This window comes from Zophobas morio, unplaced genomic scaffold (genome assembly GCF_036711695.1).
Source record: "Zophobas morio isolate AGI-343-1 ecotype UQ-CSIRO unplaced genomic scaffold, CSIRO_AGI_Zmor_V1 ptg000011l, whole genome shotgun sequence".
Lineage (NCBI taxonomy): Eukaryota > Metazoa > Arthropoda > Insecta > Coleoptera > Tenebrionidae > Zophobas > Zophobas morio.
In genome coordinates this window covers 12,551,589-12,577,638 of record NW_026972116.1, presented here as the reverse complement: position 1 = coordinate 12,577,638, position 26,050 = coordinate 12,551,589, and the positions used below count along the sequence as shown (strand labels likewise).

Here is a 26,050-nt window from a genome sequence, read left to right as displayed (position 1 = left end):
AACGTTGGCACCACGAGAAGTTTTACCGACACGAAATACTGCTGCGCTGATTTGCGCGCAGACGTATTCTAACTGTTTTTTAAATTATCATTTGAAATTGAATTGATGTGAAATAAAAGCTGGACCGAACCTAGTTCGTGGAACACACGACAATCGACGATGAAAGTAAATTCGTGGTCCAGCTAGAGGCCCCTAAAAATTTTAACATCAACATAAATTTTTTTGTCTTTCACCATACTTTCGCATATTTTGAGCCCATTCAGTTTTTGATACAAGTCTATGATACGATCTTAGAATAACTCATTGCAGTTAAAAGGTTCTAGTTATAAGTATTTACGTCCTGAAATAGACATAGACGGAATAATGGTGACTGCTGTAACACCCTTAAAGTAATATATACCTAGGTTTTACAATTTATTGCAAATGATTGACATCAAATAAATTCTGACAATGAGATAATTACGTACTAGTATATGATAACAGGAAAATTTAAAACGACTGTGAAAAAATATATGTTTGATTATTAGAGAATAAATTATAAATAAATTATTAATTAGTTAATTGTAATTAATAACGCTAAATGGAAAGGTGATTTAACCACATATATTTGGATCTGAATTAAAAAGTGCTAAACAGGTTGAAAAAATCATTTAGACAAAGGTGCAGTTTGTCATTTCTAAATATTTAACAATTAGTTACACTCCAGTGCACAATTTTGATTTAATTGTGATAAGTGAGATACAATCAATCATTTTCGGTATACGGAAGTTACACAAAGTTTGTAGTACCTTTATCAATGGTTCACGATCTTATAGTAATTGAAACTAAAAAAGAATTTATTTTTCAATACTGAGATAGCTGATAGTATCCAGAAATCCCTGTTTTACTATAAACATGTTTATTCTCTCTAAGAGCTTAAAGAACTAAACTGTGCAAACAAAAAATAAATGAATTAAATTCCGGATTACGAAAGTGGTGCTACTGAAAATACACGATCCGGTTCTGTATGTTGGAAGTGTATAAAGTTTACTTTCCAATTAAATAAACAGTGCGATAATTCCGAAACAATATTAGTTCCTATAAAAAGGTTTCAAAATAAAATAAACTTGCGGTTACAACATGCACACTCCAGTACACGGAATTTCTGGGAATTTTGTACTTCCTGAGTAGATGACTAAAGTATTTTTAAACTGAATAGTAATCTCACTCTCGTTGGCATTTTTTACCCAAATTTCCATATAAGGAGAACGACGCTGTGATGACGCACCTCCTCCCATTTGGGATAGGTAGCGCTAAAGAAAGTATATCATTATTGCAATGACTAATTAATGAAATCATCGTGTTATGCATAATTGTACAGAGTTCTCTTAAATATAGGTCACAATTTAAAAAAGTTGTTTTATAAGTAGCCCTTCTTTTGGTTCAACTGTTGTCTCACCATTTCATTTATCATTTAAACGACACTGCAATTTTCAGTGTATTTTTTTGTTAAGTAATTGGCGATTTTGCATTTTTTTTTATTTTTCAACAAAATGTCGGTTCTAACTCAAAATTTAAAAATAGTTTTCATCTATGGTGTGGGATTCCCAGAAACATCCCGCTTTGGTATTTGCCTTGGTGAAACTTCAGTCTAGATTATTGCGCACAGCGGATTCGAAAGTACCAAAAAAAAACCTTCAAATTTTAGCTAGAAATAAATCATTTTTCTGTTGTCTGAGTTGCATTTTCAATGATCTTTGAATATTTATGCAAATCTGACAAAAATATTGTATTATCAAACTTCTTTTTATAGTTTGTTATGTTATTATATTTACCTTTACTACACAACCGATTTTTTTTGTGAAAAAGTGAATGAGGTCTATAAGCGATCCTGCTCTGATACTGTTGATTAAGTGGACTTGGGCATCTAATAAGGGTTTTAAATATTTTTTTGCAGGATGTTAAAACATTATAAATAAAGTAATGTTTATTAATTATATTATTATTATTATTTTTAGTAAGTATGTTATTTTAGTTTTTATACATAAACAACTTCAATACTATTATTACATTAATTTTGAACACGAACAAGATGACGAAACGCCACTGAGTGGTGGTTATTCGCAACAGTGAAACCATAGAGGAAAGAATATAATAAAAAACTGGTCTAAAGTTGTTTCGACAGAACTTCCCTCGCACCGAAAGTACCAAGAAACATATCTAGCATTTTCGAGTTGACTTTTTAATTTACACAATTTTGTGATGACCTCATCAACATTTTTGCAATGACACGTATGTACTTAGATTAGTGGAGTGTAATACTTGCTGATAAGACTAATTGTGGCAAATTCCATAGAAAATAAAGGACGGGTGGGTGGGCGGAGCTAAAACTTGCTAACCTAGGACTGAACAATATTAAGAGTAGTCACTGGAACGAGAAGGGGTAGGTGAACGGGGCTACTGCTTGCTCATAAAACTAGAAAAAAGGTAAATTTAGCCTTTCTCCATTTCACTGACTTACTTTTTTAGTGTAAAAAGGAAATTGAAAAATAACAGTATTGTATTCCCAAAATTTTCTGGAAAAATGGAGTGAGCCGTTCCTGACTTAATCAATAAAATAAATTGACTCATTCATTAATTTTTTTGAGCCACCTGTTTTAGCAAATCAAAAAAATATGAATGCAATGACAAATCACAAGTAAAAACTCATCACATTTTGCACATTTTGGGTAGAATTTATTTCGGCAAAATTTTGAGATGACATCATCAATTTTTTAGGGGGAATAAACAGATTTTAATTAACAATTTACCGTTCAGTAAAATAAATTGATTTATTCATTTTTTTTTTTGTCACCCAATACAGGGTTATTCAGCTAAGATGACCCATTTGTGTTTTTAAAATAGGCAGCCCATTCCCAAATTTGAAAAATTTTTTGTAGTCCAGATTCAGGTGGAATCGGTATTTTGGATTGCCTATTTTAAAAACATAAATAGGTCATCTTAGCTGAATAACCCTGTATAAGCAAATCTAAAAAATATTAATGCAGTGATAAATCACAAATATAGATTCATGATATTTTGTACATTTAACAGGATATATTAGCTATATTTTGAAATAACGAGATCAATTTTTTAGGGGGGATGAGCAAATACATTTTCATCAAAAATTTACTATTCTCATGATAATTTTGAATCATCTCTAAAATTTCAAAGCATTCGGTTTTGTAGTTTCTAATTAAATCAATAAAATAAATTCAAGCATTCATTCATTTTTTTGAGTCGTCCTGTATAAGCAAATCCATAAAATGAAATGAAATGATAAATCACAAGTATACACTCATCATGTTTTGGACATTTTAGATAGAATTTATTCGGCAAAATTTTGAGTTAACGTCCTGAATTTTTTGGAAGGAATAAGCAAATATATTTTTATTAAAAATTTATCATGCTTAATTTTATATATTGTTATTTTATAGAATTTAAAATCCATTTACTACGTACGAATTTGAAGCGACATCACATTATTGGTGGTGATGATTAGACACATTTTGGTTAGCGTTCTACCATCCACATGATATTCGTAATATAAATACAAAATTTGACAACAATTGGCTCAGTACTTTTGGAGACCTGTCTAATAAAGTCCGGGACAGCAGACAGACGAACAGACGGACAGACAGTCAGACAGACGGAAGCGGGAGACCTATTTCTTCGTACTGTAGGGGTCATAAAAGGTCGACAAAACGAAAAAGTAGAGTCGGTCGACGGACTCGTTTACAATACTTTCTTCACTTACGCTCGGGAAGTAAAAATATATTCATTCGTCCATGGGCAAAACTAATCTTCGGGTAGTTTGAAAATTGCAACAAATGCAGTGGTTTTACTATTTTGACTCCTCCGCTGTTTCTATAATTAAGTACTGTTATTTAATTTTAATTTAAAATAATACAAAAACATTGACGAACAACAAATTACTTTCAATATAGGTATTATTTTCAAAACAGTGTAAATAACACAGTTTAGTGTGTTGGTACCGTCGTTTCCAAAAAATTTTGGGCAAATGATATTGACATGAAAGTCATATTCCCATTACTTTTTATTGATCTACGAGTATGCGAACCTGATTTGCTCATCTTGCCCGAATTTTTTTGACGACTGTAGTAGGAGAACACATTTTTTATGATATTATTTCCGACTTTTATTTCGCTCTATGCATCCCCACCATGTTACTGAAATTCATAGATCCAACAATAATTTAAAATTACATTTCATATTACTTCAACAGTTGAGGTGATGTCACCACATTGTTGGTGGGGATAAATAGAAAAATTTTGGTTAGCGTTTTACATATAACTAATGCCAGATATATGCCGTTTTACCATCTACATGATATTCCGAATAGACATACAAAATTTGACAGCAATCGGTCCGGTAGTTTAGAAAGTTATGTTTTTATTGGAAATGTGGACAGACCGCAGACAGTCATGAGACGTCGAGAAAACGTAAAAGCAGTCAGTCGCCCGATAGACCGTTTTACAATACTAAGCTCGGCAAGTAAAAATACAATAAAATGTACAATATTTTTCTTTTGTTCAGTTTACATGACAACAGAGTTCAAAGTACTACTGCGAGGAAGTTTTCAAACCTTGTTTATAGCGCATTTTTATATTATCTGGTTTTGTATTTTTCTGAAAAAACAATCAAGTTTTCAAAAGAATAGTATAAAACAAGTAGCCTCATTTAATAAACGAAAGTTGTTTTCATTTTCTGCGAACCCAAAACTGTTATACAGCCAAGTTTATGATGTTTCAAAACAAAGAGTTCACATTACGCATACTTTGGGCTAAATTAACCCTAATTCAAGCGATAAGTTTTGAAGTAATTTTAACAAATACCTTGTATTTCATAAAAACTCTTATCAGCAATAATATTTTAGATACTAATAAGACGTTTTGGAGTTTTTTCGTAAAAATTAGTCGTTCTATGATTTTTCTAGATTCTATAGCTGCGGAAATCAAACATATTGACTTCTATAATTTCACTGCTGTTTAAATAAGTTGTCAGTTTTACAGCAGGTATGTTATCATAAAATTTTAAAGATGTTGCCAACCTGACAAAACAAATCACAAACATTAATAGTCACTTGGTTTTTAATAATGGAAAAATGAATTTCATTAAAACAAAAAGTAATAAATTATAAATTTACTTGAATGCCTATTTGAATTACTCAATCTATATTTGTAGTAGAAGTAAACAAAGACTGAGACTTATATACAAGCGTTTATCCACCAGACGTTTAGTCGAGTAACTGATGATTTCAGAGTAGATAAAATTTCGTTCTCTGAAAACAAATTTGCTGCTATCCTTGTTTTGGTTTGAAAACATCTCTATATCAAATAATGAAACTACTCCTTAGAACATACAATTTTGTTGTATGTTAGTGTGCCTACGTCAATAGTTTTTAAACTTATTATACCTAGTTATTAGAAAAATCTAGACTATAATTGCTAGTTGAATCACATTTCTAATAACACCGTCGTTCCTTTGAAAATCGTATATTTGTGAGTTAAAGTGGACTCTAAAAGTAAGTATTGGAACAATATATGTAGTTTTGTACGCTTACTTAAAAAACTAATTTTTTATACGTTGTCAATTTCAAATTTCTAAAGGCAGGTCGACTTCAGTGCGTCTGCGCGCTGCAAATACTTCCAGCATTTCGTGTCGGTAGGGACCACCTGTTGATGCTGAATAAAGTTAAATCTACGGAACGCAAGCGTGGAAGAAGACGCGGCGAAGCTCTGTTGTTAAATTTTTACGTGATAGTGACAAATTTGAAACGTTATGAACTAAAAGTCAAATCTCAAGTGTGTTGATTGTGATCTTGTCAAACTGTGTTTATGTGATAAATTCAAGTATTTGTTTGGGATTATAAACGGCAGCGCAACTTCGTCCTAAAAGGTAAGTCTTCTTGAGATCTGCTTAAGAAAAACGCCATAATTTTCGCTTATACCACACAAACCGGTAACAACAAATGTGGATTTACCGTTCCGGCAAACGTTTGATGAACTGTCCCATGCCTGCTGTCCGGTATTCCGCATGTGTTGGCACGAAGACTCATCGGTCTGGTTTTTCGCATAAAAATGAAATAAATGCGGTTTAGTTTACGTAATTGAAGTCAATGCCGGAATTGTTATTGTCAAGTGCGGATAAAAACAGCAAGAATCAAGATACCTAGGCGCGGCAAATTCTTGTTTCTTGTATGTCAGCACGATCAAGGAGTCTGTGTCGAGTCTGACGTTTCTAACGTTTAGGTAGGGCACTTCAGGATTCCTGGGTACAGCACGCTGCGATGCTATTATGCAAAGTATACCAACAATCAAGGACATTGTCTATGAGCCTGCCGAATACCTAAAGAGTTATTTATCTTTTGCTTTGCAGACGATGACGTCAAGATGTGTGTATGAATGGGTCAACGACATCCGGAATGCCCTGCTTTTTCTTCGACGATTTATTATTTTCATTGATGTACAGTTGTTTGGGTTCCGGTAAAGCGATGATGTTTTTTTTTTGACATTGCACACCTTGAACCTCATTTTGCAGAGATTAGTGTTGGCACAGGTTCTGGGTGTCAAAGGTCTGTCTTTTATTGAAGACATGTTTGGAATTAATTTAAATTTATTATTGTCGCGGACTCGAACATGTTCTAAATCTGGTGAACATGTCAAGAGAGTTAATTCTGAGATAAATGTCGAAAACAAGTCAAATAGACAATAAATAAGAAAAAATTGCCACTAACCTTGCTACATTTTGCAAACATCAGTGTTATTTTGAATTGGGAACGATACATAGTTTTAACACTACAAAATTAAATAGTATCTATAGAACAGAATGGAAATATGATATGAACTTTTACAGTAGGTTGTTTTCATTAACAAAGATTCATTTTTCATTGCATTATTGTCAACGTCGCAATTTTTACACATTGTTATCGTTGGTTAGACATAAAGAATATGTCTCATTCTTGTTTTGAATTTTTAATTGAACACCTACATATTTTTTACACAATTGAATTCCTTCGATACTAGAATTTAAATTTCTAATAATTGTATGATACTTTAAAATTATCTCTAACTTTATGCTAATAAATATAGCAATAAAAACCAAAAGAAAAAGTTAAAAAATGTTTTGAAACACATCAGTTCCTTTTAAAAGAAGTGTTTCAAGTACCTAAATCAGCATTCTGTGGATATTAATGATCTCCGATAAAAATATATTTTTCTTTGTTAATGATTTATGGATGTGGTACTTATTTGCAAACCGCAATCTTAATGAACATTTTGTATTCTGAATTTAAATCTCGGGAACGTGTAGATTGTTGGATTGTTGCATTTAAATTTATGAAATAGAATGTCAAAAAATTAAAAATTTTGAAATGTCATACAAACTTTCATTTAAGTAATGAATTTTAGGAAAATGGCAATGACACCGGACAGATTATACTAATGTTTGTGCAATTTATCATTTCAATAAGCAGTTTAGTGTAATATGTGTATATTTAGGTGCAAAGTAGCAGAATTAAACAAACAGAAAAAGATATGTACGATTTTTACGCACATTTTGACGTTCTTCGGGCTTGACTATGAATTTTAAAACAAGCTGCTGTTTCTTATGTCATTAGTTCATTACTGGTGAAAGCTACTGTCTTTTACTGGAGCGACAGACGGACATTATTTTGAACAAATATTTTAATTACGTTGTTAATGAACTAAAAATTAGAAATGATGTAGATTAATTAAAAACTGTTTTTAACTCTATACTGGAGGTTGATGTAGAGCCAGTCCATGTCTAAAGTGTTAGAATAGTGGTATACTGTTGAAATGTTTCCAATGTGACCAATACACACTGACTTTGAGGTTAATTTCAGGGAGTTACTTTTAAAATCACTGTCACAAAATATAATGTGATTTTAGATTATTTATAACAGATAAATTAGAAAGTGGAGCATTGTTGGTTTCGACCTTAAAATAGACGTCCACAGTCACTAATCAGATCTACTAATTTTTGTTATGGAGCTTAAATTCAGGACAAAACTGGTAGCGACATTTAGGAGCTAAATCGTTAACGTAGAGTAGCTTATGTTGCTTTTACATTTGCTTATGTTTAGTAAAAATATCTATTCAAATAGAACTTACTCAATTGAATCGAAGTTTTAAAAAAATAATGGTCTGCAAAAATCTACTTCCCAGAAAGAAAATAAATCTAAGGTAATTTGGACAGAATTCGCCTTGCCCTTAAAGTACAGTCGATTAAATACACTTTCTTCGAAAAATTGTAAAATTTAAATAAGGATATGTCTGGGTTGCGGACAATATATTTACTAATGGGAAAACTGTGTTCTTGGCACGTGCTTACCTTCGACTGTTTATGTTTATCTATACTTCGAAAGAATTTGACATCAGCGTCATCAGATCAAAGTATGCATTTGGGTAAAGGAAAATGAAATTTGATTGATTTTGCCTTCTTAAAACAAAGGAGAGGACTTATTAATTCAGTTACAATAGAGGGAATGGTCCAAACATTATTTTGGGCGATAGCTGCCATTATCATAATATTTATCTTATTATTATTAAATATAGGCAGGTGCAACATTTGTGTATTCTTAGATTTTCGAGAAAATGGTTCTTTATTTGAACAATAAAATGCCGGGGGATCGGGATCGGCACGAACTTCATATTGTGTATCTGAAATAGAAGAAGAATTAAACTATAAAAATAATAAACAAATCAGGTGGATTCATGACCCACAAGTAGAGGTGTACATTATTTAATAAAATTCAAATATTCTTTACTACGCAAACTGTTGAGTTGACGATGACGTGATAGAATTGTTGATCGGAATGAATATACAAACACAAACGGCAGACAGACGAAAACGGGAGATCTATTGCTTCGTACTCTTGGGGCCATGAAACGTCGAGGAAGCGTTAAGGTAGTCCTTTGTCAAATGGGCTTTATTATAACACTTCCTTAGCTTACGCTCTGGAAGTAAAAACATTTTTTTTTCTCGCCTTTATTTTTATTATATTTATTTGAAATTTAAGCAGACATAAATGGTTCAGTTATTAAGCATCCATGTCAGCGCAAAGCTTTTTTTCTTATAATTCTTATTAAGATATTTAAATAAAGTCCGGATTATTTCTATCTGTCCACTCCCTAGTATAAATTTTGGAAAATTGCTGGGTGTAAGGTGTTTTTTTGGACTTCGGGGGAAAAAAATTGGTGGAAAACTAGGGGTTAATAGTATATTATTAGCCAAGGTTGCAGAGCCAAGCATTCTAGACCGAGCGCAAATTAGAACCCGAGACGCGCAGCGTCGAGGGCTCTGAAGCGCGAGGTCTAGAAGTGGCTTTGCAACCGTGGTTAATATACTATTTTTTTCACTAGTAGAAACCATAAGACAATAAATTGAAAAAATAAACGTTCAATTTTTTGACGCAACATGATTTTGTTTTGATTTCTAATCAAACTTAATCTAAATCTTCAACACGAAGAAAACCGTTTATACTTGTCGCTGAGTTAATCATTTTATCTTCTACCGTCTACCAACTACCATGCGTATACTCAAGTAATGTTTGTAGCACACATTTGTTCATTTTTTAAGAAATAATCACATCAAACATTGCGTACATAACCTCAATTTTTCTTTTTGAACCGGTGGTCGCAAAAGTTGAATTTGCTACCTCTAAATGAGTCGACATTTGCATGCTTAATGATTGCTAGTGAAAAAAAATATAAAACGTTGTCAATGTCATTCTAATGCAAAGAACTTGGATGTAATCAATTTTTGTATTTTTTCCAGTAAACTCAAAGCTTAATTAATTTAATTTAATCTCGTCGCTGTCAAATGTAATGAACAAAAATCCAAGAAGTGCAGTATAACCAACCTCACTTTTTATCATGTGTACAGATAGATATACTGCATATATTTTTGTAATTATTGTTTGTAGTTGTTTTCTTGTTTTGAGGCAATTCTTAGCCATCACAGAAACTAAAAATTAAACCAACAACGTATATTGAGAGCTAGTAGTCCAACTAGTCACCCTTTTTCCACCAATTTTAAGAAAACGGCATTTCAAAGCTGTAGTTCCTTCCTTTTGGAATAGACGGCGCTGTAGAGAAAAGTAAAAATTACTAATATCTATTAATTAACAAAATTAATTAACATCTTATAAAAGCGACTTTTTTATTACAAATAAAAAATGTTTTAAAAGGTCACATTCTGGGTACATAAATAGTTTATTTCGGTTCATACTAAAACGGAAACCCGAAATGTTAACAGCGTCAACATGTTTGTGCATAAATCTAAATTTTTTGAAGTTGTCACAGCATCGTGGTTATCCTGAAGATGGTTTTTCCGTTGTGTAACATTTGGAACAACGTGGGGTTAATATGTTGGCCAAAGTTTGCCATTGAGACGAATGTGACGTTTGCATAACCAAAATGACTTTAACTAGTGTAAACTTGGGGGTATTTAATTTATTGACAGCAGAAATTTTAACTTACGTAATTTTTGTGTTTTAATCAAATATGTATTATATATAGAATAATAGCTACTCCGCATCAGAACCTAAATAAACATAACTTTAATTTAACGTCATAGAAAGAAATCAAACAATTTTGAAATTAAATTTTTAGTTCTAAAATTGGCTTACGGTGTTATACAATCATTTATGTTTGTGAAAATACCAAAAGTCTACATTTATTAGGGTCATTTCATGAACATATAATTTATCTAATTTTTAGGTAATTTCTTCTATGTCCAGTAAACCTTACATTTTTTAAGTATTTCGCCAACCACATTGGCATTGTCGAAAATGTCAAAAGTGCCAAAATCAGTCTTATCTTATCAGATACTAGCCCCGCCCACCCACCTTCTATTTTCTTAGAGGGTATGTCATTTGTCAAATTCAGTCGTATCTTAGCAAATACTAGCCCCACCCACCCGCCCTCTATTTTCTTCGAACGTATGTCATTTGCCAAAATCAGTCTTATCTTAGCAAGTACTAGCCCCGCCCACCCCCCTCTTCTCATTCTAACGACTAATTTTATATTATATTAGTATGTTTATTTTATTCAAGTCAGATAAAATCAATCACTGAAAAGGAGACAGGGCGGGCGGGCGGGGCTAATTTTGTGCTTCTGTCGAGTGGGAGGGGAAAATAATAATAGAATCTATGTAGAATGTAAAAAAAGTAAAAAAAATAAAATTTATTTCTTAGTTCATCCACCTGACCTAACTTGACCAAATGTGACTTGACCTATCCTGACTTCTCTATTGTCCCAAATAACCAAACTTGAACATTTCTGTAAATATATAAAAACTACAAAGTACATTCTTGAAACAATTGTATCTTGTGAAACAAAAATGAATAATAATTTCCTTTTTTATCTACAAAATTTTTATAGCGAGCTATTTTGACGAAACTGTAAAAATTGTCGTTTTTCAATTAGAGATTTTGGAAAAATGGTAGGAACTTCCGAAGATATCCGAATCCGAAAATGACTTCTGGATATCGAAATCCACAAGAAAATGTCTTCAACAAATTTTCGGATAAATGTATGTAGTTGAAAAATGGTCGAAAATGTCAAAAGTGCCAAAATCAATCTTATCCTATCAAATACTAGCCCCGCCCACCCACCCTCTATTTTCTTAGGGGGTAAGTCATCTGCCAAATTCAGTCTTCTCTTAGCAAGTACTAGCCCCACCCACCCACCCTCTATTTTGTTGGAGGGTATGTCATTTGCCAAAATCCGTCTTATCTTAGCAAGTACTTCTCATTCTAACGACTAACTTTATTTCTGTTCAGTATAAGATCCATTCATTTCATTCAGATCAGATACAATCAATCACTGAAAAAGAGACAGGTGGGGTGGGCGGGGCTAATTTTGTTCTTATGTCGAGTGAGAGGGGCAAATAATAATATAATCTAGAATGTGAAAAAAGTAAAAAGAAGCGCTAATCGTATTTTTTTTTTTGTTATACTGTTTGCTATAAAATTCATTTCTTATTTCATGACCTGACTTGACCTAACGTGGCCTGGCCTGCCCTGACTTCTCTATTGTGCCAAAGAAACAAAACTTAAACGTTTCTGTAAATATATAAAAACTACAAAGTACATTCTTGAAATAATTGTATCTTGTGGAACAAAAATTAATAATTTCCTTTTTTATCTACAAAAATTTTATAGCGAGCTATTTTGACGAAACTGTAAAAATTGCAGTATTTCAATTAGCGATTTTGGAAAAACGGTATGTAGGAACTTCCAAAGAAATGAAGCTGAAAATGACTTCTGGAAATCTACAAGAAAATGTCTTCAACTAATTTTCGGATATAGTTGAAAAATGGTTGAAAATGTCAAAAGTGCCAAAATCAGTCTTATCTTATCAAATACTAGACAATACTAACCAGGTAAGGTTTAAGTTACAAATTATTTCAATTAAAGTAATATCGTTTTAGTTATTTCTACGTAGTAAATATTTTTATAAATTACTTAGTGTGAGTTATAAACTTTGTTTCTGAGGAAACATCGTTGGGGCACCGGTGTTTCAAGCAGGTAACTAACATCCGTACGAAAATTTCAATAAAACGTGCTTAGGATATTAAATTATTGTAAACCGACATTTCATTGATATTTTTTGCCACATCTGGCTGTTCGTGAAATTACATTTCTAATGTTGTTTGAAAAAAATTGAGAAGTCTACAAAAACTTTTAAAACAATTATTGTTCAGTTTTTTATTCTTCTTAAGTTATACAGTTTTATTGTGTTTTTTTATATTTTGTTCGATGATTATCATGTGAATGTAGTACAGACACACGATTTCACGTCAAGGATGTCTCTATTATTATATTTTTTTTAAGTCAGATGTTTTATTCATGTTGTATAAACTTAATTTACGAATCAAAAAAAAAAAAAGTGCATTGTGACCCTTTTCGAAAGATTATTTTTCCATTGCCGATAAATATTCGAATTTAATAATTCCCTTTGGCCACTCAGTTGTCGATCTCGTCAATTTAACAAAATTTCCAGCAGTTAGTTTCTCTCCAATGCAAATACAATCTCTTGTTCGGTAAAAGTCACCAAGTCCAATAGAAACCTGATCTAGCAATGAACTTTTCCATCCTTTCAAAGACAGGTGGACTGAAAACAATACAAACTTTGTATTTTTCTTTGGCGATGTGAAACCCGACTTCTGTGTTACTAGGTTGCAAAGTTTTATAATCGATTTCGTTCACACTAAGAAACAACGTTAGCTGTAAGTGATGTTCTATCCTGCATGAATAATGCATTTTTATTTTTACTTGTGTATGCAGAAAGGTTGCAAAATGACGATTGTGTAAGTGGGTATAGACAGAAACGCGGTTTCTCCTGTTTTCGTTTTTTAACGTGTATGGGTGCAGTTCATTATTATTGAAATGACAAAGCTGACACGTTTTATGGTGAGAGTTAATAACAGTCAAATTAACGGGTTTATCAATTTGGAACTGCACCGTGAAAAAATGAAGCTGTAGTAAACAGAAGGGAAGAAAAACAAGTTTTGTGGAGACTTCAATGCTGAAGCAGAACACAAAATCTCTTGATGTTACGTTTGTTTACGCCTACTGTACATGCAACTGTCATTGTGTGAGATCAGCGTTTCTTTATTCATTTGCAAATAACCTACAACTTTATAGTAGGTTTGTTTGCATTTGTTGAAATAGTTGTAGTATGATTCAGAACCGAAATGTTACGCGGACGTGTTTTTGTATTAATAAACCTGATCTTGATGGTATTTTAAATGAATTGAACGAAAAGTCGTGGGTGCTACAACCGTTGGAATGTTTCTTCGAAATTAACCCTCCTTTAGGGTAGAAGCCGTTTGTTTACCTGCACTGTTGGGAGGGTGTTCAGCTAGTAGAAAGCATCGATATCTCAAGGTTGGAATTTTTTCCAACTTGCAAAGGGTCGTTTTTTATTATCAAAGCGGCGTACCCATAAAAGCAAACTTACGATTTTAATGTCTAGGTGTAGATATACGTAGTATCTATACATGGCACGGTGTTTAAACATCCTTTCGTGACTAGAATTTCACAATCGTATTTGTTTTGGTTTCTCCAATGTTTCTCAGAGAAGTATGTACGTACGTGTCTCATTACATTCTTATCGGTTTAGATTTTTGGGATTATCTACTTATTACGTGATTAATCCTGTTGTTGTCTGTTTTAGAAACGTTATCTCAAATGGTACAGTTTTAGTAAAAAGTTTGAAGAAAGTATGATAAATATATATTTAAAAAAAAATTGTGGCGCAATAGAATTTATATGATCTTCGTTTTGTAATGTTACTTTTATAAAGGTCTGTAAGGATTCTATAGGTATTCATAGAACAAGTGTGCCTATGAATTTTTTACCCAACAGTCAAAAAATTTGTAGCACTTTTTCCCCCAAATTCACTTCACCGTCAGCTTGAATCCGATATTTTTTTTACGATTCGGACACCCTGTTGCAATAAACAGCAACCTTTTTTAAGAATTTGCCAAACCTTGAATTCTTAGGATCTTCAAACCTGTATGGAAAGTTGAAAAATTTATAATACACATTTTAACAAAATTTAGCATAATTTATAATGCGTCTGACGTATTTTGTTTTGAAGATTTGAATTAATAGTTCGAGGTTTGTTGTTTATTTCATTATTTTCATTTCCTTGTTTTATATTGTGTTGTGTAAATTTTTATGTTTCCGTGGTGTTTCACAGCTGGTAGAATGCAAAAGTGCATGTTTCCGTTTCCGTTGTTTGTCAACTTTCTGTCCGTAATAAAATTAAAAAGTATTGTTATTCTGGAATTTTAAGTGTGCCGTACATTTTTTATGGAAATGATAAATCGCCAACAAAAAATTTGCTTATTAGAAGAACCATTTGAAGAAAATTGTTGACAGAATAAGATCAAGGAAATTGCAGGAAGGGAACAGAAAGAGAGGGTGACGGAAAAATAGATGGAGAGAAGCAATTATGACAGATCTGAGAGAAAAAAAATGAAGAATTGGACAAGAATAGCTAAAAATAGAAAACTATAGAGAGAAGTGACAAAGCCGTGGGTCTAAAATAGACTGGAACACGCTGGTTTAGTTGTACCTGTTTTAGTAAATCATTGCTGGTTGGTTTTAAACATATGGGTTATTCCAAAAAATATATATTTAGAATATTAAATTTTACCATTTATCTTGGAAATTATATAACGAACTTCTTTGAAATTTTAGGAGGACGCGGATATTAATTTAGCGATTACATATCATTAACTAAAATTTATTTAGTCATCTCTAGAAAGTTGGTGACCCTTTCTTAGAAAACGACCAAGTATATGTTTGTCAAAATTGTTTGGGCTTCAGTTGTTTCCCCAAATTCCTATTCAGATAGGATCAATATACGTCCTCATCATGAAGCAAAAGTTATCACAATAATTATAATTAGGGTTGGCAAAAAATCGGATTAAAAAAACAAAAATCAATGACTTAATTTTTTTTCATTTTTCAATTCTTTGAAATTAAACCTTTAAAAGTAGCAAGAAAAATCAAAAGTTAGGATTTTTGTTACGTGTATTAAGTTTTTGATAGCGCTTTATATTTTACTAAGTTTTTATAATTTTCGTTTTCCACGTATGTCCACACATTCTCAACTCTCCATGTTGTAGTTGAATCATCTTTCTGAGAGTTTTGAACAATAAATTATTTATGTTTACACAATTTACTACAATATTTTTAATGAATTTTTTGTTATGTTTGTTCTTAAAATAAAAATTGGTGTAGGATCCTAAACAGAATTTTCCTCGCCCTCGAAGTACAGTCGAACAAATACAGCTTCTTAAAAAATCATAAAATTATAAAACTGATTTGTTTCATAAACCACAAGTTTGGGATTATATCAAATTTAAATAGCATATTTATTAAGCAAAATTTTTAGGTACCCTCATCAAATTGTTCGTGAAGATAATCAGACAAATTTTGGTTATCGTTTTACGACGTACGCTATATTCCTAATATATAAATAAAACTTGATAACAATCAGTCCAATAGTTTTGGAGATTATCTGTAAAATAAAATCCACACAGACGAAGGACGATAAACAAATAGACGGAAAGGGGGGGGGGGGGGTTTATTTTTTCATATTTTTGGAGTCCTAAAACGTCGAGAAAATCAAAGCTTACGCGTTGAAAGAAAAAAAAAAATCAAAAGAAAATTAGTGTTTCGTTTTGTTGGAAATATTTTATTCTAGTCAATGTACACTTTATTTTTATTTAAATTGCATTTAAAAAGGTCGTAATGTGCATCATTTTTTTCATAGTCTGAAAAGAAAATTAAAAACTAAAGAATAATTTTGATTTATTCTAGTGTCCAAGTAGAACCTATAGTTTTTACTTCCCGAGCGTAAATGAAGGCAGTATTCTAATAGGGTTCATCCGAGGATTGGTTACTTTCATGTTTTCTCGACGTTCCATGACTCCTAGAGGACAAACAATGGACATCCCGTTTCCGTCCGTCTGTCTGTCTGTCTGTCTGTCTGTCTGTCTGTCTGTTTGTCTGTTTTCGAAACTACTAGACCAATTCTTGTCAAATGTAAAATGCTAACCAAAATGTATCTTATCATCCCCACCCACACTTTAATGACGTCACTCTAAAAGTTTTGGTTAGTACACGTCATTTCAATTTTGTAAAATAATATACTTAGGTCCCTGTGCTTTTACAAAAATCTCTTAAAAAAATGCAAACAATCATATTTTTACTCTACTCTCGAGCGTAAGCTACTTTATTAAAATATCCCATCGCAGAAATCTGATGAAGACACAATTATAGGCATGGAATCACGGTTCTGAGAGACAGGGAAGTACTGTCTAAACTCTTTGGGCAATTTTTTTTAATTTAATAACTGAACAAATGTGAGTCTTATGTACGACAATGTAATTTTCACCTAGGACTGTGAAGAGTAAGGGTGACTTTTATTTCAAATTCTGGAAAAAAATACTACATTACTTGATTTCATAGAACCGTGCTCACTCTAATTTTATCAAATTCGCCTTTTATTTTTAAATCAACATACTGAAAAAAAAATACAAAATTAAAAAGTAAAATTCGCCAGCTTATGCAACAGTTGTATTTTTAAATAAAATTTGGAAGTATTGAATGAAATAAAAAATTAATTCTGTAATTATGAATTATAAATGTAAAAACTGGCGTTCTTATACATAAATAACAATGGTATTAAATAATTAAAAATAACACTGAGTCAACAGAAGTTATTTTAAATTATTTTTGTTGTATTATTTGCATTATTTTGCACATCTAAGTAGGATCAACTTTCGAAGCTTCCAGCCGCTTCCAAGACACAAGCTGCCTTTTGCTACATCTCATTTCCAACAAAAAAAAGTCGACAGTGTGTCTGGTACCATTTCTAAAGTTTTGTCCTTGAAAACAGTGTTGAAAACCGCGTTCCGAAATTTCCATAAATAAATACATAGTTGAGATATTAATTTTTAAAAATACTTGATGCAGCAATTTTAAATGATTATGATGATAAACTGTTTTTAACAAAACTTCCCTTGAAAGTTGCGGACAGGTTATACATATTTAAAATGTCACGACAATAAGTCGTGATGGAAATATTACATTCTGAAAATGTATTGGAAATCCGATACGACAAACGTAGCGGCTGGCCTTAACCAAATCACACCATCTGCCCATTAGTTGGGAGATTCTCGGCTAATAAGGTCGCCAACATATGACAGACAGACGGAAACGGGAGATCAACTTTTTCATAATCTACGAGCTATGAAACTTCGAAAAATGCATTAAATTAGCCATTCGCCGGATGGACTCTATTACAAAACTTCCCTAGCTTACACTAAGGAAGTAACAAAGTTTAAATGCGTTTCTGTGAAACATCGCTTTGCATGTCTGTTTCACACGTTTTCGATACTTGATATAATTAACGTATGTTGTGCTAGAAGTGATACTTACCATTTTAGTTGTAGTTATTTTTGGCCAGCTTTTGAGAGCACAAGTGAACCTTTTTTCTTAAAAATGATACTTACAAAATAAAAGATCCATCAACGCTGCAATTATCTGTGGTTTTTCGTGACAACGTTCCACAAACAATTAGGTTTTTTTCCTAAAAACGATGAGACATTAAAAGAACTTTTTATATTTTTCTGAAATTATTTTGTTTATAAGTATAATTTATGGGAAATTTTATATGTGACCACCATAATTCAACAGCCAGTACGTTATTAATGTAAAAAATAGCTTTTATAAGGTGCTCCTTCACATTATACATGTAAATTAGAACGTGACTGTTTTGATGTCCGACTCTGAATGGTGTAACAAAAAAGTAGAAAAATTAATGTATTGTGATGTGGGTATTTTTAGGTCTGAAAAATTAACAATGCTGATTCATGCATCAACACAACAGAAGTACTTGCTCCACATGCGTAATTAACCAGAATAGCATCATGGAGTGATTTTTCGTTACATGGACTTCTTGGTTTAGATACAGTATGAGCATGTTTTTTTTTTTATAAGTTTACGGTGTTATGTTTTTGACCTACAGCCTGTTAAATCAATTACTTCCACACGTTGATGTACCTGATACAAAAATTTAATTGAATTTACGCAAGAAATGCGCTGTAGCATATTCTGTAACGGTTAAACTAATCTAGTAGATAAGATTTTTTAAGCTGGTCTAGTTTAATTAAGCACCTTATACTTTGTTCTATTTTGAATTTAAAATTTTTGCCTCTCCACTACAAGAATCTAAATTTTCATGGTTTCCTCTAAAACCTCCTCGATCGCATTCTAGATACCGCAAATTCCTCTGCCGACTATTTGTACAGCATATTAGATCTACTCAACGACTATAATTATACTCAAATGGTTCTTTGTGATAGCATCTTATCGCAGCATCAATCTGTTACCACTCCTGAGCATCCGTACCGCCAAAAGTGATTTTTTTTCCTATCGATCGTCGTGTGAATCCATCCAGATAATTAATATGCAAACGAAATCAACAGATTAACTCTTTATCCTACATGCAGATAAACCGTTGCCGCAATTAAGTTGTCGGACATGCATGAATCATGCATTACACACCAACGGATTGGTTCCACATTTATCCATTCTTTTAAATCGCTTGCCCACTGTGGTAAGTACGAGCTTATTAGCAATATTTGTCGCTCGCGTGCAGCATTTGCGGCAAGGAAACTGAGTTGTCTCACGTTTGATTATTACTGTGGCAAATGTCACGGGTACGTTGGCTTGTTTGTGAGACGTGATTTAGTCTGGGCGATAAACGATGAAAAATGTGCAAAGAGTAATAAAGTGTTGCATTTATGTAGAAAACTTGGTGAAATTTTTGACTTATTTATAGCTGTATACCTTCTGGTAAACCAAAATAATTTCATAACGTTTATTACTGCACAACATCGACAATACAAAAATTGTCGACGCGTTTCGCCAACCACGTTGGCATTATAAAATGGAATTCAACTAACGTAGTTGAAGTACGGTCTATTGTGCATTCCGGTTTGACTTGCAAAACTCGTAAATGGAGAATTCGCAGCGGTGTCGTCAATTATCCAGAAACCTACCGATTTCTGAAAAAGTTGATAGATGAATCTTACACAAATTATTATCATAAAGTTTTTGTTATTCCGCTTCTATTCGTGTCGAAAACTTGATTTTCATATTAAAATATTATAGTAAATCGAATTATTTCTTGAATTTTCATGATTTCAAAAAATCGCGTTTTTTTGTTTTTATCGCGTCATATTTCAAAAAACTATTCAAAATTTTATCTTCTACAGAAATTTGGATAAGTGACAACACCGCCGCGAATTCTCCCATATAAAATGCATTGCTTACGGTTTTTATGCACCGCCAATCAAATTGGGCATTTAGTAAAGTTTAAAACTGGGAGGCGGCACATTTCCTACTTCGATGCTACCGCTTCTGGTTTCTTATTCGATCGTTCATTTACCGTCCACCTTAGTTAACCAAATTTGATTAGAAAAATCAAATTTGTTTAATCATATTTCATAGTATACTATCCTCAAACGTATTTGGCGTTTATGACTTCACACCAATTTGACTCCCATTATAATTCAATAGGCCGTCACAACCGGATGTCTTAAACCCGCTCACTGATACCTACCTGAAAAGACCTTTTCTGGTAAAAGCACAGGGCAGGACTGAGTTTTGCATTTACCGACAACTGCGCCTTTCGAGTTTTTTATTTTAAGTAAAAACAAAGTAACTTTGTACTCAATAATTTTTTATTACAGCACAACTATTTACTTATTAACTACTACTGCTTATTTATTCATCGAAATAGTCACTGTCATCATCACTCGACTCTTCTAAATTAATAATTAACGGTGTTATCAACCGTGCCCTGTACTGGTCTTCTTCTTTTGTGGAATGTCGTACACAATTGGCCCACATTTCGGCAGTTATTTTGGAAGCTTCTTCCCTAATTATGTCAATTGTTGCACTACTAAATTTTGGTGCCGTATTATTCCTTCTTATATTATTTTTCATTTGCGACCAGATTAGTTCGATGGGGTTAAATATACAATGGTACGGCGGAAGTCTAATCACCCTAAATCCACGATCTCGCGCCATAGCATCTATTTTATATTGTTTCTCAAATTTTCGAGTGTGTAACACTTCTAATAATTGTGTCAAATTCGCTCCGAAGCCAGGTAGGTACAAGCATTAAGGATTATATTGTTTGAGAAGTATTTCTTGGAAGTGGTTAACGACTTAAATCCGGTCCCTTATTATTTTCGGAAATTCCGTTATTTAAGTGTATTAAAAGTATGTTTGAGACGTTATCCTGTTACTTTTCAACTTGAGTTTGCTTTGAAAGCATTTAAAACAGTACACGTGTGTCAATATGTCGAAGATAACTCAAATTAATTTATAGATTAAATCTTTTCCTGAATTTATTCTTCAAGAAGGCACTGTGTTTTGTAGCTTCTGCTACAAACCGCATTTCTACTTACAAATATATGTTTTTGGGATCACCGGCAAAATTTTTTGCTACAATATTTCGAAAAGTATTTAAAAATAAATTGTTACAAAAATACTAATTAAATGGCCTGTTATTATTTTGTTTTATTTATTTGTCACTATTTAATGTAAGACAATAATTTTTAAAAATTTTAACAAACAAAATTACTCTGAGTCCGGTCCTTCGCGTCTCGACCGTCCCTGGCACGTGGCATGGTTTACATTTACTAAGTTTTATGAAGGGTCGGCTGTAATAGTATATTATTTGACAAGCGCATAATGTAGCATATTATTCACGAGGATGAAAATTACACACGAGCCGCAGGCGAGTGTGTAAATCATCCGTGTGAATAATAGCCATTATGCGCTAGTTAAATACGACGTTTTATCTACGACTCTAAACAAATTATACACGTTTCACAAATAATAATTTATTTCAGAAACAATAAACAAAACAAATAAGTAATTAATTATTATTATTACTTGTCTTAGCAAGAAAATTAAATGTAAAATGGCCACTGCAGTTTGAAATCTGTATTGGCTTGCCTTTCATGTCAACACTGACATTACTACTGAGGGAATGGGAATTTTTAACAAAATTACTAGTTTCTCTTAAACCACAATTAGTTTCACTTGATGTACATGGGGGAGATGGATTCATCACAACATTATCGCAGTTTACAGCAGCATACTCCTCTATGTTTTCACAGTTTTCTGCCATTACAGGAGCTCGAATTGATGTACATGGTGTTGACGAGGGATTCACCTGTTTAAAAATTTTCTTTGATGTTTCTAGTTTGTATCTCACACTGTTATCTATGTAGCCCTCTGCCACGGAGGAGCTTTTCCATCCTCCGTGGCGTTTTAAATCGGTTATGTCCCCTCCACCATCCACCAATAAAGTAGCCGAGGATCTACGAAAAGAGTGTCCAGTAAATAATTCTGGATTTGGGAGCCCCAAATATGCTGCAACTTCTTTCGGCATACCACCAAATTTATTGATACCTAGTCTCTGCATAGTACATTTACCATTCTGGTAATTAAGGAAAAACACATCTGATTGCACTTCAGCTGGACGTAAATCAAGATACTTTTTGCATATTAAATAGTAATCTTCAGTTACTGTGAAAGATCTTCTAATCTTTGTTTTAGTGTTGGACAGTGTTACCAAAAAAGCTGAATTCAAATCTTTGATGTCTTGAATTCGCATTGAATGCAGTTCTTGAGTCCTACATGCACCCATTATGCCCATTATCAAAGCCACCTTTAAAAAAATAATAAATGAGAACCTACAACATAATTTTGAAACAATAATTTCTTACCTTCGTTGCTAGATATTTTACATCAGGGGCTTCAGTGATGAATTTAGTTATTTGTTGAGGACTAAGCGTTTTCGCTTTCTTTGGCTGGTAATTTTCTCCTTGACGCTTTAAGAATGCTCTTAATTTATGGTACTGTTCTATATTAATGTTATGATTGATGTTGAGAGTACTTCGTAGCATGGAGTAATAAGTCCACAGCGTAGAAATTTTGTATTTACTTGATAAGTCTGCAAAGTATGCTAATATCACCCGTTCGGAAAATGAGGTAATCTTCTTTTCTTGTTTCCACTTCATGAATTGATTGTACGCTATTTTATACAATTTTTGAGATTCCTCTGGTAACAGGTTAACAGCACCAGCTGCTTCTGCCACTTCGGGAGGTGTGCCAGGAAGATTTTCAGTGTTTTCATCCATTATAACTGATGATAACCTCTTATAAAAACACTCGTCGGTAATAAATTTTCGCAAGAAATCAAAATTCAAAACAATACGCACAATGGCGGCTAAGCGTCCGTAGTAGCAGGTGGCAACGTAAACAACGTCAGAGCCATCTACAATCTACAATCGCGAAATACGAATTCCGTTTAGATTGTAAATTTAAATTTTAAATCCTACACAGAATAATAACTGTTAAATATATAACACGTAAAAAACGAATACATACATAGTTTTGACGTTTATATTTTTCTAGAAAAAAAGGAACAGTATTTTAGGACATTTTGAAATAAATCCATTATTCACTAGTGTTTAATATTCATTAAACACTAGTGATTAATATGGGGTATTATGTATCTATAGTTACGTACATAATGCGTCTATTATTAAAGAGTCGTAGATAAAGTACTTTAAACGTCAAAGCCATAAACGCCAAATATCTTTGAGGATAGTATAATACCGTATCTATGATCTAAAAGTTGTCAGATAAAGGGAAGCTGTGATTAATTTACCTAAGCGTACCGTGATCACAGCCTGTGTTGATGTGAAAACTTTTGGATCATATGTTGTAAGAGGCACCCTGAAAAAATTGGATTCTGTCTAAATAACCTTAGACCACATACTTGTATTAGCTTCTCATGATGTATTCGATTGGAAATTTGCTAGTAGATAGTAAAGTACACATGAACAAAACATTTGGTGTCCTGACATCCGTGTTTGCTCCTTGTCGCTTTTCACAATCCATTCATTAGACTACGTACTACTTTAATGTTTTTTTTTAAGTTGCAAGGAATTTAGTTGGAGTTTACTTCTCGGAGATCTCTGGGGGAGACAATGAGACAAGATCTTTTTGACGAACGTCTTATATGTCATGTTCTCTTGAAGTAGTTCGTAAAATAAGAGAATACAAGTTTTCTGTTTCCATTTGTTTGTGTGGAGAATTCGTTTACTCAAGTGCCCCTAAAAAAATTATAACGTCATCTGAGAATATTGCTAAATACCTATACTGCAGCTTAAATGTGCAGCACAGCATATTCCATTACCTATGGTTGACCATCCACTTGTAGTTTTAACATGAAGATGAGTTTGCTCAGTGAAATTTTATAGTTTATTTTTATTGTAGTAATCGGATCCATCGGACGAATAATTTAATATATATTTTGCCTTTTTGTTTTAATATGATACTTAAAACATGTTTAAAATGGAAAATTTGTATAAGGAAATATCGATCCATATTTATATATCCATATAAAGTTCTAAGTTTCTTGTTGTGAAAAGGTGGCTATGAATATTAAGAAAAAAAAGCCAAATATAAGCCCCGCCGACCCGCCCTATCGCAGTTCTTTTATTCATCGTAAGTCGAGGGGTGGAGCTTAATTGTAAAATCCTTAAACATTATTCTACGAGAAATCACCATGTGAAATATGTTCAACAATCGAGAAGTCGAAAAATCAAAAACTAAAGAAAATTTGAAAAATGGGTAAAATTCGAATAACCTAAAAGTCACAAATACGAAAAATCGATCACCGAGAAATGGAAAAATCAAAAAATAAATGAAAAAACTTAAAAAATCGGAAAAACGAAAAATCGGAAAATTCAAACATCGATCAATCTAAAAATCAAAAAAGAAAAAAATCGGAAAAATCGACATTCCAGAAATCAAAAATGGAAAATTCAAAAAATTGGAAATTGAAACATCGAAAATTCGAAGAACCAAAAAGTCAAAAATACGAAAAATCGATGCCGGGGTCGCTCTCAATCCAGAGACACGGATCTCAGGTGGTGAGCGCCCGCGAAAACACGAGAATAAAATAAAACGGCAAGGAATATTTTACGCAATAAATAGGGTTTATTCCCTGCCACCAGCTACACGGCTAAAATAAGAAAACTTACGGCTAATCTTAAAAATAAAATGAAAAAACTTAAAAAATCGAAAAATCGTAAAATCAAGACATCGATCAACCTAAAAACCAAGAAAGAAAAAATTGCGAAAACGAGAAACCGTGAAGCCAAAAATTCAAAATTCGAAAAAATTGAAGAAATAATGCGAAAAATTCAAAAATCAACAATCGAAAAACCAAAATATTGAGTATTAAAAAATCTACAATTATTGAGAAATCAACAAATTAATGGAAAAACTTAAAAAATCGAAGAACCAAAAAATCGAAAATCAGAAAATTATATTATATTATATCAGTAGCGGCTCGTGGTCTTTTCGTTAGGTGAAGCAACAATTTCGTTTCAAAATCAGCAGGTATTAATTAACATGTTGGCAATTACTTTTGTTAAAAGACAAAAACAATACAAATAGCCCTGAGTCAGTAACATATCTCTATATGGGTACACTTCTCGAATAAAAAACATTTAATTGCTTCACACAAACCAACGAGAAGCTTTAAAGACTGCAGAATTTGCTTTATTAGCGTTAGATATTAATTCATATGATCTAGGGCTAATTTAAATATATTAATCAATTAATTAATAAAGTTCTGCTCAAATCTGGATGAGAGGTTCTAAATCTTTGACATACAATTGTTCGGCGTAAGAAAACCGTGCTTAAATATTTAAACTTTATAAGAAATTCTGGAGATTATAGATTCTTATGTTGCTATCAGCATTGCAAAACTGACATTGTCATTGTCCTACTGTGTTCAAATTAACTTAAAAGTTTTAATAAATAACCTTGGCAATGCACATGCAGTGAACACCTTTCCTCGCGTCTAATTAATGCACAACTAAATGCATTCAGCATCCCTGTTCAGCATTGTGCAGTTTCACCGTGAGATTAAAAAATTCGATCTGATTGGCTAAAGGACGGTAGGCGTTGGTGCCTCCGCTGGCGCTTTGATAAAGCACTGATGACTATTGTCTTACTCAAAAACATATTAGCACCACTGACTAATCATACTGAAGATATCCGTCTATCTGAGGCATGCCTCCGTCTGAAGCTGGCCTACACGGCGATGATCAGCGCTTATTCCTGTCGAAAGCGCGTACTTCAAAATATGTTACCAAGACGCGTTTTAATAAATCACAGTGTTCCATAAAAGTTATTTGCTGTATCTTTAAAATATATTTGAAGTTAACAGATATTAAAACAAAAACTAATAGTCAATTTTTCCAGGGGAGGCACTGCCTCCCCTGCCTCCCCTGACGAGCCGCCACTGTATTATATTATATTTTCTCGACGTTTCATGACCCCTACAGTACGAAAAAAGTG

At 32.6% G+C, this 26,050-nt stretch overlaps 2 protein-coding genes across 3 annotated transcripts in view; one reads left to right on the top strand and one right to left on the bottom strand.

Moving 5' to 3' along the window:
• The first annotated feature begins 5,754 nt into the window (after window positions 1-5,754).
• Window positions 5,755-26,050, top strand: part of LOC135126953 (spectrin beta chain, non-erythrocytic 1) — an 80,522-nt gene continuing 60,226 nt past the window's right edge. Inside the window, exon 1 of the mRNA XM_064053209.1 lies at window positions 5,755-5,937. The gene's annotated coding sequence lies outside the window, so the exon portion shown is untranslated. The remainder of the gene's footprint in view (window positions 5,938-26,050) is intronic.
• Window positions 21,536-23,759, bottom strand: LOC135126503 (uncharacterized). 2 transcript variants are annotated; one of them, XM_064052522.1, is made up of 3 exons: window positions 23,454-23,759; window positions 22,396-22,814; window positions 21,536-22,337 (listed from the first exon to the last, which is right to left on the bottom strand). In XM_064052522.1, the coding sequence occupies exons 2-3, from the start codon at window positions 22,807-22,809 to the stop codon at window positions 21,540-21,542; spliced, it is 1,212 nt and encodes a 403-aa protein (XP_063908592.1). In that variant the 5' UTR covers window positions 22,810-22,814; window positions 23,454-23,759; the 3' UTR covers window positions 21,536-21,539. The 2 variants fall into 2 exon arrangements, with proteins under 2 accessions (XP_063908592.1, XP_063908591.1); XM_064052521.1 differs by lacking the exon at window positions 23,454-23,759 and having other exon boundaries at window positions 22,396-22,991.